The 14,996-nt window shown below is 40.4% G+C and overlaps 1 protein-coding gene across 4 annotated transcripts in view; it reads right to left on the reverse strand.

The window, feature by feature from the left end:
- Positions 1–14: 14 nt before the first annotated feature.
- lpin2 (lipin 2) overlaps positions 15–14,996 on the reverse strand; it is a 21,402-nt gene continuing 6,420 nt past the window's right edge. For 3 of the 4 annotated variants that reach the window (XM_035671504.1, XM_035671505.1, XM_035671501.1), the window contains exons 2-20: positions 14,794–14,994; positions 11,666–11,761; positions 10,738–11,102; positions 10,549–10,656; positions 10,332–10,458; positions 9,900–10,236; positions 9,699–9,798; positions 9,332–9,519; positions 8,804–8,897; positions 8,644–8,713; positions 8,445–8,537; positions 8,260–8,342; positions 7,713–7,860; positions 7,182–7,330; positions 6,142–6,228; positions 5,453–5,605; positions 3,884–3,998; positions 2,986–3,089; positions 15–2,256 (exon numbers count right to left, since the gene is read on the reverse strand). In XM_035671504.1, coding sequence (XP_035527397.1) covers positions 2,112–2,256; positions 2,986–3,089; positions 3,884–3,998; positions 5,453–5,605; positions 6,142–6,228; positions 7,182–7,330; positions 7,713–7,860; positions 8,260–8,342; positions 8,445–8,537; positions 8,644–8,713; positions 8,804–8,897; positions 9,332–9,519; positions 9,699–9,798; positions 9,900–10,236; positions 10,332–10,458; positions 10,549–10,656; positions 10,738–11,102; positions 11,666–11,761; positions 14,794–14,985 — 2,754 coding nt within the window. In that variant the 5' untranslated portion in view covers positions 14,986–14,994 and the 3' untranslated portion in view covers positions 15–2,111. The remainder of the gene's footprint in view (positions 2,257–2,985; positions 3,090–3,883; positions 3,999–5,452; positions 5,606–6,141; positions 6,229–7,181; positions 7,331–7,712; positions 7,861–8,259; positions 8,343–8,444; positions 8,538–8,643; positions 8,714–8,803; positions 8,898–9,331; positions 9,520–9,698; positions 9,799–9,899; positions 10,237–10,331; positions 10,459–10,548; positions 10,657–10,737; positions 11,103–11,665; positions 11,762–14,793; positions 14,995–14,996) is intronic. The other variant, XM_035671502.1, reaches the window with a different exon arrangement.

The raw sequence follows: 14,996 nt of genomic DNA on the forward strand, positions 1-14,996 counted from the left end.
CTAACACATATTAGCATGTTACTGTTACTCTTGTGCTGGAGGTATGATCCATGTCAGTGGAGTGGCACATCTTGCCACAAGTCCTTTCCTTAAAACATACATGCATAATGCCAGTGAAGCGCTTCAAATGGTTTTCTGTACACAGTCAAGTATTTCCTGTTTCTCTTTCTTCGGGCACCAGAGGCATGGGAAAAGTCTTTCCTCTTTATCTCTTTCTCTCTATCATTCACACACACACACACACACACACACACACACTAAGTGGTAGCTCGGTTCAGCACCCAAAATAAACATTATTTTGTTTTTATCTCCACATTTACTCATATTGGCATATTTCAGAATAGCTGATTTGTCAGTGGTGTCAGAAGGTCACTCACACAATAAAGAGGTAAAACTAGAAACTCTTCAGTGAAGTGCATGTGGGTGAGAGGTGTTTTGAGTTGCATCTCTGGGTGCAGCTTAGACAAAGTGCGTTGGATAAGTCTCGGTAAAGCCACTGAGGGAACATAAGCGAAGGGTGAACAATCCGGTCACCCCCAACAGCAGCAACACGCAGTGATTAGGTATGCACACACGCACGCACGCATACATACACACACACACATCACCCCGTGGTCATCCTACAGAGGACCTCACAAAGCTCTCTCCAGATCTTCTTATTTCCACTGTTCCCACTCAAGCGTTATCTTTTACATTTAGACACATATTTTAATACTAAAGCTGCAGATTCTGAGGTTTGCTAAGGAATGTGTATTAACCTTACTTGTTTCACTGTAAAATAAGGAATACAGATTGCTGTGAAAATGGGATACCAGACTTAAAAAAAAAAAAAGAAGATCGTACAAGGCCGAGCAGTTACTGTTAAGTGCATATTAACCTGTGACCAACCACATTGCATTGGTGATAAATTACTTTTTCAGACAAGCAAAGGCATCACGATAGAAATCAATAACTTAAACATATCAATTATCATAAATAATGACTGCATTGTTAACAAAACACACTTGATTCGCCAGAGCTTGTAGAACAGAATAAACATTAAAATAACAGCAAGACAATATACTACGAAGCTGCTTCATTTTGTTTTTAAGTCACATCTAAGTGTGTATCTTCACATACATGTTGGCAATAGTATGTCCCTGGTTGACCTACAACATTAACAATACCAAATATGACTCATTCGGTACCAACACCGTAAGCTCTCCAGGGAAAAGGTGGCAATCTGAAATCTGTTCCACCAGCAGTGAACTAATGACCACAGTCGAGAGTGTCAGGGACAAAACTGAACACCTACAGTAGCTTTCAACTAACCACTGTGTATGGTTCGTAGGTGGTGTAGCAGTTATTGGTCACTATCACTATATTACTTGATGTTTTAGAACAGAATGCAGCCTCCAGATAAAGGCTGGATACGTGCGTATAGGCAAACATAGTAGCCACAGCAAAATATTACCAGCACATGAGCAGCGGCCAGTGTTAATTGCCTATCCCGTTTAATTAACAGTGTGTTTTTTCACCCCTGCTCGGAATGTTTAATTTAACTTCTTCAGGGCTTTCAGATTTTTTTTTAAATTGTGACAAAAAAAAAAAAAAAAAGGAAATGGGCTATAGTCTTTTCCTTCTGCACAGCTCAGACTCTAGTGCTGAGGGCTAATGCCTCGTGTCGTTGCTTCAGTCGCTTCCCTGATGGCAAATGCAGATCGTCCTGTTAGCTGGAAGTTTCAGAAAGAAAAGATGGTCTCAGATCTTCATCCCCAGACAGTGATGGGGACTAAAGACTGCTCATTGGGTTAGGATGAAGAAAGATGACAATCTAGTTGGTGATTAGTCTCTTGTCTCTCTGGGATGACATTTTTCAGGGATTATTCACCAGGATTTTCTGTTCAGAAGAGAACTTCCACTCATGTCTAATGGGTAATTACAGTTTACAAGCTTTTTTGTGTTTATGGTCATAACCCTGTTACTGTTTCACACTCATTGTAGATTTGAGAGTGTGCCTGTCTGTATAGGAAAGTTTGAGTTTCAGTCCATGTGTTTCCTGGAGACGCATTCAAGTGCACAGTCCAATTGCATGTATATGAATACATGGGTGTCCGTGTCCACGTGTTGGATCAGAGCATTTCATCGGGGTTGATGACTGGTATGGGCTGTCTCCAGTAACAGAAAGAACTGTACTCGGGCATAACAAAGGCCTCGTTCTGCTCTTTACTCAACAGAGGGAACACATGCTCCACCAGCTCACTGAGCCTGCCGTAACTGTGGAGAAAGAGACAAGGTCAGACAGAGAGACAGAAAAGTGTGGGTAGACAGAGAATAGACATAATTAACAGTTAAACACTGAAATCTGGAACATTTATTTCTTAGATAGTTAGCAATCAGGCAAAAACATAATAAAGGTTTCTCAAACTTCTGGATCTGTATTAAAATGCCTAAATACAGGAAGTAAAAATTAAAGCTGTATTATTTATTTTTTGGCCACTTGAGGGCAGTGAAACAAGCTGTCATCATATAGTTATTATGGTGTTAGCAAACAGTTTCCTATTTATTTAAACATCCACCAGACACTCAACATTAACATTTATTTTAGATTCTGTTTCTGGCCAGGAGACAGATTGAAGTCCAATATTCACTCTCCTTTCAGCTCCATTTTGTCATGCTCCAATATATTCAGCAGCTAGCCGCTAACTTTGTCAGAGAGTAAACTAAAACAAAAGCTGGGGGCTCTAAAACCAAAACAATGACCTTAAAGACGCTGAAAAGCTCAAAATGAGCCACATGACAAAGCTCTGTAGGTACCACACTATGATCTATTGTAGTAGATCATAAAAAATATTGATCCGTTTAAGCTAATATTTTTATCTCCTGGGTTTTCTATCAGATATTTTCTCCACTTGTAGTACTAATTCTGATTGGACCAATGTCTTATCCTTACTATTGGTAATCTTTACAGTGAGACGGACAGAACCAGTCCGTTAATGTACTTACGAGGACTTGTTTCCCTTGGTCTGCTCCTGGATCAGCTCTCCTTTGGGGTTGACTGTGAAGATCCTACACACTGGAACCCCCACCTCCTTATAGGCAAACACATCCTGTGTGAAGACAAAATGGTTAAAGTCAATCTGTGATCCAAATGTAAACAAAATGAGTGCAACTGAAATTTAAAACACAGGATATTCAACACTCCCACATTGAAGTTTTCAGATGTTAATGTTTACAGGCTATTGTTTTAAATTATGAAAAAAAATAAAAATAAATTCATCTTAGATAAAAGTATGTGAATACAACTTAAATTTATATGGTTAAAATTTTGAGATTGGGCCTTTAAAAGCCACTTGAAAACACACTTGATTATGTAATATTCAGAAAGTAGCTCTCATACACAACACACACTGGTACAGACTGACATAAGCACATTAATGACATTAACCACAAATTTCCTGTTTGTGTTCCACCTAATGCACGTAATGGCAACATTTCTAGACTAAATGTTTTGGTGGGCAAATGCAAGACTGTGTGTGTTTATGTGTGTTATTTTTTTGTTTTCTTTTCTTTGGCGAGCATTAGAGACAGACAGAGGACTGAAGGCTGACACAGTGCTTCATCTGGGTGTTGGTGTTTATGCAGCTGAAGATCGGCTGCTGTGCCCGGCTTGAGCTCCCTTCCACAGACGATGTCACATGGGACCGTACTCCGCCAGTGACCTCAGCTCAGGTTCAGCCCAGTACTGATTTCATATGTTTGTGTCTAGTAATTGATAGTCAAAGTGTCATGCTGATCTCACAAAGCATCATGACTGCATCGACTTCTGGAAAACACAGCTCTCTGACTTATAAGAAAAATGAGTGCTTTAATGTCTGACATGTTCAAACGTCCATTTACTCACATTAGTCCTATTCCCAAAGGCGGCGTAGAATGGCTGCTTGTTATGCTGGAACAGGTTCTTGATATCTGTAAGGCATTCAATCTTGAAGATCTCTGGTTTCTTCTCAATGACCTCCCTAAAGCAAACAGGCAGTTTGATTAGAATTACACACATATCCATGTCCTTAACATGGGTCAAGTCTGAATTTGACTTGGCCAAATACATGGTTACTTTGTCTCAATATTCTTTATTTTAATCTTTTTTGTTTACATTTGAGTTGTTTTCCCCCTGTAAATAAAGAACAGTACGGGTATATGTTATATACTGTGCTAAGCATCTAAAAAAAAATAGCAGTTTGGTCCAAATAGTCCAAATGTGGGGATGGTAGGGATGTTTCTGTTACATGCAAATTAAATCAAGAGAGCCATGTAAATAATGCAAATGTGTAAACTTTAAGACATCTCACAAAAATGCACGCTGTTGGTTGCTATGGTTGCATATTAACCATGATGTACAAAGTAAAGGTCACAGAAAAAATCCCATTGCCGTGATAAATGATTAAAACAAAAATACAACAGAGCAACATCTCAAGTACTCTAGTAACTAAACAGAAAGTTTGTGCTAGCCTTTGACAGAACACAGGTAAAACTGAGAAAAAACACTGGCCATGCTACGTGCAGGACATTGATAATGACTGCGGTTTGAGTGTGTTGTGTGCATACAGCATTTAAGCCAGAGGGTAGGAGATGAGAACAAGGATTTACCCAACGCCAACGAGCCACTGAAGTGTTATAGTTGTTAATTTAATTGACGTTAACTGTTGCAGAACTCTATAAAATACTAACTATGGATCAGTCACATCTACTACGGTAAATCTTGTTACCCAAGACCAATTATTTTAGCATCAATTCTCAGCTCAATTGTGCCATAAATATAAAAACCCTATGTCAGCATCGCTTATAGTCTTTATGGTGAAAAATGTAGACAAATGACAATCTTCTCCTATAATATTTCTTCCACAGCTCATTGTTACACAGAAATCAATTGCCATTCTCTTAAGTCTACCTAGGTAATGAATAAACATGTCAATCACACATCAAAAGCGACGCCTTGAAGGCTTTCCCCCAAAATAAGAAATAATTCACCAGTGTTCAGAACCGACTGAAACCAGAAGTTTACACAGTCAAGAGACAGCAAGAAAAGAGTTAAGAGACAGCAAGAAAATAAGAACACACAAATACAGTATATTTCTAGGAGCTGATGGCAAGGCTACCAACAGTTAACACCTATTCAGGTGGATACGGTACGAGTTTTCTGCAGTTTTAACAACCCTAGCATATGAAAGGTTAATTACAATGAAGGAGGATTTGGAGAGGATTTGGAGTCGGAGAAACTTGTGGATATTTAATGAGAAATTAAGTTTGCAGACAAAATGGATTACAATTTGAAGGAAGACAAATATGAGGTGGTTTGAAATCAGAATTAACCTTCGGTGATAAGGAGGATTTCATGTATGCGACTTTGGGAATAAGAAGTATTTGGCTTTATGATACTGAAACCTGTAGCCATTTATAATGTATATTACTGTACCTGTGGAAGGCTGAGAAGAGGCTGCTGGGAGACAGCATGAGAGGTCCCCGGGGGAGAATGGTGCCTCCATCATTGACCCACTGCAGGTAACCTCTTGTCATGTCCGCCATTCCAATAGCCCTTGCTGAGCAGTACAAGAACTTGTAGCCGTTCCTGCCAAAGGGGAGAGTGGGGCTCATTAATGGTTGTTCCAATACGGTTAAATGTTATGACCATCATTAATAACTACTAAGAATAGCACTTTAATTAGATCAGTTATATTAATTGCTTTCATAATGCGCAGAAGTCATACCAATTCAATGAAAATTTTACTGAGGAAAGATTATATTCATTATTACTGCTAATGGTCACTATAGCCCATTTCCTCCTATGTGTATTACATTTTCTATTCTCTGCATGACCAAAGCACAAATGACAGGTCAAGATTAAAGTTTTCAAACTAACAAAAGGGAAATACAATAAGAAAGTGGCCAAACACTGACACAGTCTCATGGTGTTTTTATATTGCACAATAATTCTGTCTTGATTATAGTTAAAACTTCTTGAGTCATCCACCTCAAAGCACCCCACGCAAACACTGGGTTTGATTCTCCAGTTCTGTGGAGTTGATATTTTCTCCCAGACAGTGCTAACTACTGACCAACCATTCATCCTTCCTATGTGATTAATCAGTGTTGTTGTGCACTTACTCAGCTACTGAGTGGTAGAGCTTGGCAATGCCCTGGTGGGTCCAGTCCTTCCCCAACTGTGGCAGGATTTGTCCAAACACATCCGACCTAAAACGTTAAACACATACAAAACATAAGCAGATGTAGAGTAAGAGAAAAAATGTGCACGAAAGAAAATAAAGCAGAACGGTAGTACAGACGGCTTAAAGGTCACCTAAAGCACCACAACTACTTTACCATTTCATCATAAAAAGGAAACATTATGGACTGTTCTCCACTAATGAGGATTACTAGCCCACAGGGGAGGCACTGTCTCAAGCTCAGTTTATGGCTGAATGTAAATGGGCTCATTATAGTCCCCGTTACTCAAAGAAAGCCACATGTCACAGGTTGGCCTAAAGGGTCACAGAGATAATAAGCTTCAGTTTGATGTTGACCACCTATGAACCTAAGAGTAGGCGTCAGAAAAGCAGCAGACATTCGGTTTGTGTCAAAAAAGATGGAGCTAGCCTTAAGCTAATTAAAAGGCTTAACATAAATAAAACTGGATTATGGACTTAAAGTATCTTTGTGTAGGATTTAGTGGCATTTAGTGGTAAGCTTGCAGATTGCAGGAGAAAATACAGTGGCTGTGTAACCCGCGAAAAACATAAAAGGCCCCATCCAAAAGCGGTGTCTGGTTTGTCTATTGTTGTCTAATGTAGACATATGGCAGATCAACATGGCCGACATGGCTGGCTCTGATAGAAAGGTATCAGAACATAGTGCATCACAGTTTGTTGCGTATGGGGCTGCATAACATTATGACCACCAGGGTGCTTGTTTACCTTAATGTACATATCTAATCAATATTTGGTATTTATTAATAATATATTATGAGTATGTACAAGCTCATATATACAACCTAAGAAAATGCATCAGAACAAAATCCCATGCACTGGTGGAGAACTAGCCACAGTCGGTATAGTTGTAGACGTTAGAAGAGTTTTTCCCTAATTCCACTAAAAACAAGTTTACCACAAATTACAGAGTACATTCATGTGTGACTTGGAGGCACGTACTTGGTGATGGTACCATCAATGTCAGAGATAATGACTTTGTCGTCCCAGTTCCACAGGTAGATGGTGCCCTCGCAGCGGCATGTGCCCTGGTACTGGGTGGTGATGCTAAATGTCACATCATTAGGTCCCTCCTTCAGTTTCAGACTGGCCTGGTAACACAAGGAAAAGAGTGAAGGCATCTGGAGGCACAAGCAATTTCATTCACTAACATGTGTTCCAACAGTGTGGGCATTACTCTCCAGTATGTACTGTGGCAAAACCAACCAAAGAACATGTGCAGGTCTTTAGAGCCCCCTACAGACTTTAAGTGGAGAAAAAACTATGCACTTGCTAGATAGCCAGCAGAGGGAGCTCTACACTACAAAATAAACCCTTTCACTGTTTGCAATCTGACCAATCATCTATTCTTAAAACAATATTAAACTGTATTTTAATAATATATAAAAGTTATTGGGCAGTAGAATGCTATATTGAAGTTGAAGTTGGCAGGAAGATTTTGAGGAAGGAAAACATTTCTAAGAATGTACTTACTATCTGATCAGAGGAGAGGCGTAGTGACTTCCTGTAAGTATGTGGGCTGGGGTGGTGCTGACCATCTACTGACTGCAGTCTCTCCTGACAGGATGCAGCGATCACCTCCTTGGCCTCTTCGTCACTGGATGAGTCTCCTGCTTTAGGCCTAAAAAAGGAAAACAAACAATTATTGTCTTTTTACTGTATATACATAAATTACTTGGCTGTGACCTTTGTACAGTTGTGGTTGTATATTACTTTATTACTTTTCTGTTCCCATTCAATTGTTTTATGCAACTTCTAAACTGTTTAAGACTTGAAGCTGATTAAATACATTAAATTAAATTTGACTTAACATACTCAGCCTCTGATGACCCTGCCGAAACACCTTTGTTTGTCGACATTATCTCACAATATAATGTGATTATGTCGAGTTGACATAAAAAATTGATTTATGAAGCTGTGGATTTCTTTTTTACGATGCCATGCTAGAGTTCAACATGTCACTGAACTCATTTGACTTGACTTGTGTTTTGAGTATCAATAAAATCATGCTACCACTTACGGCAAGGACAGTTTCTCCTGAGATATGGAGGGTCCTTCCTCCTCCAGATGAGAGTCCTCCTTAGTTTCAAGCTTAGTCTCCGACTAGAAGAATAAAGTGAAAATATCCAAACATATAAAGTAAGTATAAAAACAAAAGGATGTAAATATGGGCGTTACATTTTTAATATAATAACATGTGCACACCTGCTTGATTGTACTATCCGCCCTTTTTCGCCAGAACCACCAGCGGCCTGACTTCTTTGGCATTTTCTCCTTCATCCAGGCCTCCTCTGTAGCCTAGAAAATAAGAATACAAAAACAATTAACAATGAGCTTGTTGCCAATTTAAAATGATCCAGAAATACTGACAACACATAGAAGAGAAAACCAAGATCACAGTTACCTTTGGTAAATTCTTCTGAAATGCTTGTAGACTTAGAATCAAGGGTGCAGCGAGTGTCCAATTATAATACCTGAGAACACAAACATTAGTTCAGAGACCATATTAACCATATACTTAATATATCTCTTCCACACTTGTGAAATAAAAATGCTTTACTTACCTATTTCCTATCTTTACTACAAGGTTAGGGTTATCTATAATTGCTGGGTTTTCAGCAAATTCATGATAGGTGATGATATGCTCCATGAACCTTTCTGCAAACACAGGAGGGAGAGGAACATTAATTAAAGACAGCAGATGAAAAGGTCAGTGGTGGTGAGACGTAACATCTTACTTAAAGCCACACGGAAAGGTCAGAAAACTTTTTCTTCCATCAGCCACAGCAGCTGAGATGAACACTTCCAGAAGGGTGTATATGTATATATATATATTTAATTTACTGACGCAGATGAAGATCAGAGAGAAAGACAGAGTGGTTGAGACACAAGACAGAAAGTACTTTTGGGATTCATCCCTAATAAAATAACATGTTTCCTTAAAAGGAAATGTGGGTGCAGGCATTGTTACTGTTAAACGCACAGAGCTGAATATAAGGAAGTCTCTATTGGCTGAGGCTAAATTCCTGTCCTGCACAGAAGTACTAAGTGTACTTTCGGCTACATTTTTTATGAGTACCATGCTGGTGTACCTTTGGATATTTCAGCATTCTCTGTGAGGCCTCCACACAGAGAAAGAGTGACGTCGGGGAGGTCACTTGCTGAGTCAGACAGACACTCTGTCCCGCTGTCAGCCGCTGCACTACCCACTGACTGTGGAGACTGTGAACCAGAGGGCATCTCTGAGTCCATCCAGTGCTTAGTCGCCGCCTCAGACTCACTGGAAAAAACAAAAGAGAAAACTATGTCAAAATACTGGTCCTTAAGGCTTTCAGTGTTATTTCAGGAGAAGAATATTTCTGCTATGCTTATTTTTAAACTAGACCACATTTAGCTTTCCATTTCTATTTAAAACAGGTCAAGCAGTAACATTAATTAGGTGACTCTTTCATAACTAACCTCTTAGGAAAATACCGTGCAGCAACATCAGGTTCAAGTACATTCAGGTCATCTAGGTAGATATCCTCAGGACCCTGATGCTGGCTCCTCTTTGGAACACCTTCATTCAACAATAGAATCATGTATGAGTTAATGCACAACCATAATAGTGCTAACCAGGAGATGGCAGAAAAAGTGGCAATATATAACCACCAAACGTACCTTTCTTCTTCGAGGGTGAATCACTCAGTTGGCTGTTGGAAGGGGTGGAGGTTGCCATGTTGGATGGCAGGACATCCAGGGGCTCTGTGGAGGTTATGGGGCTCACAGAGGTTATAGGGCTGACAGATGCGAGAGGATTTACAGGTGTTACAGTGGTGATAGGGGTGCGTGGCTCGGGCTTGACAATGGTACACACTGAGCAGGAAGCACCATCTTCCTTTTCAATATCAGTCTCATTCTCCATGGCCTCAGAGCTGAGGATGACGCGGAAGTGGGTGCTCTCTGATGGGGTGATGGTCACTGTTTTTAGTAGTTCTGGTTTCTCTTTTTTGGTGACCTGGATATTGGATATCAGGGAAAACATAAGTTACTAAGACAAGAGTATACAGAAAATAATGTATACCAGTTTTAGTTTTTGAGAGAAGTTTTTACCCTGGTTGTTTCTGGAAACTCTCCCCATGTCCACTGCATGTGGGACTCAGCTCTGAGCAAACTCTCTGAGGGCCTGACCATCAGTTCAGAGTCACTCTTTGGGGAAAAGGCCTGAGACAAGCCATGACTAAACGGAAAGATAAACAAATGCAAACAGTCTGTTTAGTTATCGCTGCTACGCTCTTGCCAGTTGCTCTATGTTCGTGTCAATACATACCTGTCATCTGCCGGCCAGTCCCCATCAGACAGTGGATAACCATCCAGGCTGTGTCTGGCTGCGGGTAATTTGGGGTCAATGTCTCGCATTGTGGTCACTGAAGGTGACCTAAATCCAGGGTGAAACAGATAAATTAATCAGATAAATTAACTCAGTTCTATTTAAACAGATCACTGACCCTTAACCTACCTTGAGACACGTGATGCAGCTTCCTCGTCAGAGCTCAGGTCCATCTCAAAGATCTCTTCATTTTGCCCAGTGCTGGACATAGCAGCGGTCGTAGCAGCAGGTGCGTTAGCAGCAATAGCATTACCAGTGGGGACTGACATGGGCGGGGTCAGCTCCTCTCTTCGGGGGTCTCCTTTGTGCTTCTTCCTCCGCTTCTTCTTCTTTTTTGTGGCCATGGTGCTCGGAGCAGGAGGCTCGGGTGGGTCTTCTGGGTCAGCAGGGTCATCCTCCAGATCTTTTGCTGCCCTGTGCTCAACCTCTGAGATCCAGAACAGGTGACTCTCGGTGGGGATTGGGGAGGTGGCCAGGTGGGCAGGGACAATCTGCTAAAAGGATCAAGTGAGAGTAAAGGAACTTAAGGATTAAGACATGTTTAATGAGCCCTAGTGTGAAGCTTATGACTCAAGTCCAGAACAGAGCTGTGGTCACAGTGAAATATTCTGAAAGCTTGAGCAATTGACCCTAATTGCACCCGAAAAATGTAACAACTGCATAACAGTGGAGTAATTTCTTCACACAAACATTGCCCAACACATGTACTGTAGTACTGTTGTAGGCGTTAATAACTGTTGTTGGGATAAGTGGTCATGAGACACTATCTTTCTGGTGTAGTGTGCACAAAAACACTGCTGAATCTGGTATGATTGCTCATATGTTTATATTTTCTTCAAAAAAATTCTTAAGGCATCTTCAGATTTCTTTGAATAAAAAATATATTTGTGAAGGATGACAATGGCTGCTACGCTGAAACACATACTAATCTCATTCTAAAAAGGTTTTGAGTCTTTGCTTCACAAGCAACACAACAAATTAGAAACCTGGAAGCTGTCCATTCAATATCTCACTTCACTTTAGCTTCATTAATATTTGTAGTGAATTGGGTGCTTACATTCTGCTGCTCAGATTCCTGAACAAAAAAGGCCTCTCCATTGTCACCAAGCTTCATGTGCAGGTCTACAGGTTCTCCATTCACTTCAATGTCGATCTGGAAGAATTACAAGCAATGTAATAGTACAGTAATTTTAAAGTACCTTTTTATGAAGAAAAATGTAAAATCCTAATCAGCATGTGTATTTATCAATCCATATAAATGTGACGATGCCTTTTTAATTGATTTTAAAGTAAATTAGGTCTTGTTATACTTCTAACATGTGCTGCATAGAGGGACTGTAGCTACTTAGAGCCCCATGTTTCTCCTGGGGCTGTGCAAAATCCTAAAGTGTATGGGTCCTACGGGGCTCGCATTGTGTGGAGCCTGCCAATAAAACAGGGCCATTCATGTTTGCCAGCTAAACCCCCAGTAGACCCGAGGCCATTCAGAAACTTGACACCACAAAAGCAAAAACCAGGTCACGCCTGGCAGAGACTACAGAGTGGGCAGCAGTCTGCCCAGTCTGACAACCTGAAACCAAATCATCAATATTAATTCTCAAACCAACATCATCTGTTTTTTTTTTTTTAAACTCTCGTGGACTGTCATGTTTTATCTTTCCTTGTGCTTCTGTCCTTTACTGCCGGTGTGGTTTCTCAGCAGCCTCAAGATTTAATTTCACCCCCCTCAGGGTTGCTGAGGGAAATTTATGTATGGCGATTGATGGCTGGGAATTTCAGTGCTCAATTAATAATGAGCCAGAATAAATGAGAGTCCTCTTCAACCTTTCACTGTTGGCGACAGGTCACTTGAGTGGCTGAGTTGTGGATTTGCCAACACCATGCTGGATTACTGGAATTAGCGGAGGCAATGCCTGCAGACGCTCAAAATTAAAGCATAATATTGGGTTGTTTCTCTCTGACAGCACTAGCCAATGTGACTTTTGAGGGTCATGCTTAGTTCTCACCAGAAAAGGGATGCATAGCTGATTTTAGTTATAAACCGAAATGTTTTTAGACTCAAACAGTACTTTAAAAACATTTCTGGTTGCCAACTAAAGTGACTAATGTATGGGGACAGATACACCATCCACAGCCACGTTTGATTCCCACTCTGAATTTTTAAAAATATGTGCATGTCAGGAAGACACTTTTTTTTTTGGTAACTTCTAAAAATATATATATATTTAGCAGCAGCCCTCGAGGATCTGATCTGAACTCAGGGACACATGCATAACTGTTTGTTACACAACAGCCCTTGTTGTGGAGGCCTTCTTCTTCTTCTTCATGTTCCCTCCCCCTCCCACACATTCAAGTTGTAGAGCTGTTGCCATAGGAACCACTCATTCAGTCCCCTCTCCAAATCCATCAGCATTCTGGGTAGGTGGTGAGACGGTGTCAATCCCCCCACAAATCATCACCCACTCTGGTCCACAAGCAGGGAAATAAGCTTTTTACAAGTCAGAGCACACCGATACTGTTGCCATGAACAAGTTCACCATTGATAATGATGTGGTGGGAAAAAATATATTACATTTTAGCCATCAATAATTGATTCCAAAAAATATTTTTTATATAGGCTGATAACCTCGGGTAACCCAAGTTTCCCTTACAGGAAAGCTTATGTTAACTGATGCTAAAGCAGGTTTTTATTACAATCCTTCAAGTAGACCTGCTATTTTTAAAATACATAATATTTAGTGCTCCCATTTACTTTACATCAAAACTACTATAGAAACAGCCTTAGCTCCCCCTACCCATCAATTAGGCCATCGCAAAGGTGCTACAGAAACGCTTTTATCTCAAGGGAGAAGCGAGTGCTAAAAATAGCATCATTGTTCCTGAACCATGATGAATTAGATCTTCTCTCCAGGCAAGAATATATAGTAACAACTACTATCAATGAGGGAGAACAGCCCAGAACATGCCATCTGTTCTGCAAACAGAACCAAACATTTCGTTGAATGATTCAAAAGATGCTCCATTGAAGCCATTAATTCTGGCTGAAATCCCATACATCCGAATGGGTAACCTGACTGGTACATGGGGCATCCTATATTCATTAGGGTTGAATGATTGGACAGATATATCGGCTATCTGCGATTAGCTCAGTCCATCAGCAGTATTATTTTTTGCAATTCTTTGGGCGATTGTAATTTTATTTTGCTAATTTAATACTCCGAAGAATGAGAGGAGCTCAGTGACAGACGCTCAGTGGCACAGAAATGAGCTACTGCAGATCCAATGTATTTTCACATCTAACTACGGTGATTTAAGGGTTTAGTTCAACTAGTTTGTCGACGGGGAATACAGTTACAAGGTGATTTGCAGAGGCTCCAAACAACACTAACTCTGGGTAAGATGGGGACACAGCAGGGACAAAGAGGAGAGGCACAAAGCGGGTAGAGGAATAATATTTTCAAGTCTAACTCTGTTAGATGGTTAGACACCAGAGTTAGTGATTGCTGGAACAGTGTAAAGATCAATAAAGATGGTTTGGTCAGTTTTATTTTGTTTCTGTCAGGTTGAATGAAGTGTTATATACCGAACTAACCTCTTGTTAGCAATTTTATAAGAGAGAAACTTTAATTTAGAGGGTGTAAGGTTGTATTTTCTGTTTAATGCAGAAAATAGGTTTCTCCTTTCCTTTCTTGACATTTGGTTCGTTTATTTTCTTGTTTCTAGTTGTGAGAGCTTGTTACACGTAGTGAACTCGCCCCTCATCTCAGCTGAAACTACTGGGGTGGTGATTAGGGGGTGTCAGGGGGCATTCACACAGCACACAAATGTATCAGCAATCGATGAAGGTGGCACATTGGAAAATGTTAACATATCACCCAACCCTAGCATTCAGTGAGGTACACAGATGACCCAAACCATGAATTGTGCACCGTTTTCTGTAACTTATGAACATAAAAGAAAGCAAAACTTCAAACAAAACCTCTGTAAGTATAATTAAATGTTAATTTTTTTTTAGTTAATGTGATGTTAACTGCTCAGGTTCATGTTTAAACTGTCTTGAAGACTTATTATACTGCGGCAATATATCAAAATATTAACTAAAGTACACATAGTGAGAGACAGGGCCTGCTTCTTCAAAGGGGAAACAAAACATTTTGTAGCTGGCGCACACTTCTTAAAACTTACCACTTTCTCTTTGGAGCGCAGTACACCGAGTTTGCCGAAGCGTACGTGGAATGGTGAGCACTGGTAGCTGCCATCTCTCTGGCGGACGACAACAACATCGATGCAGCCCGATAGCGTGGCCTGATTAATTCCCTTGTACAGTTCTTTGACGGTTACCAGCACCTGACCTGCCAGCTGGCCCACGTAGTTCATAGTGTCCGCCT

The sequence above is a fragment of the Morone saxatilis genome, unplaced genomic scaffold (assembly GCF_004916995.1).
Source record: "Morone saxatilis isolate NCDOM2014 unplaced genomic scaffold, NCSU_SB_2.0 Contig23, whole genome shotgun sequence".
NCBI lineage: Eukaryota > Metazoa > Chordata > Actinopteri > Moronidae > Morone > Morone saxatilis.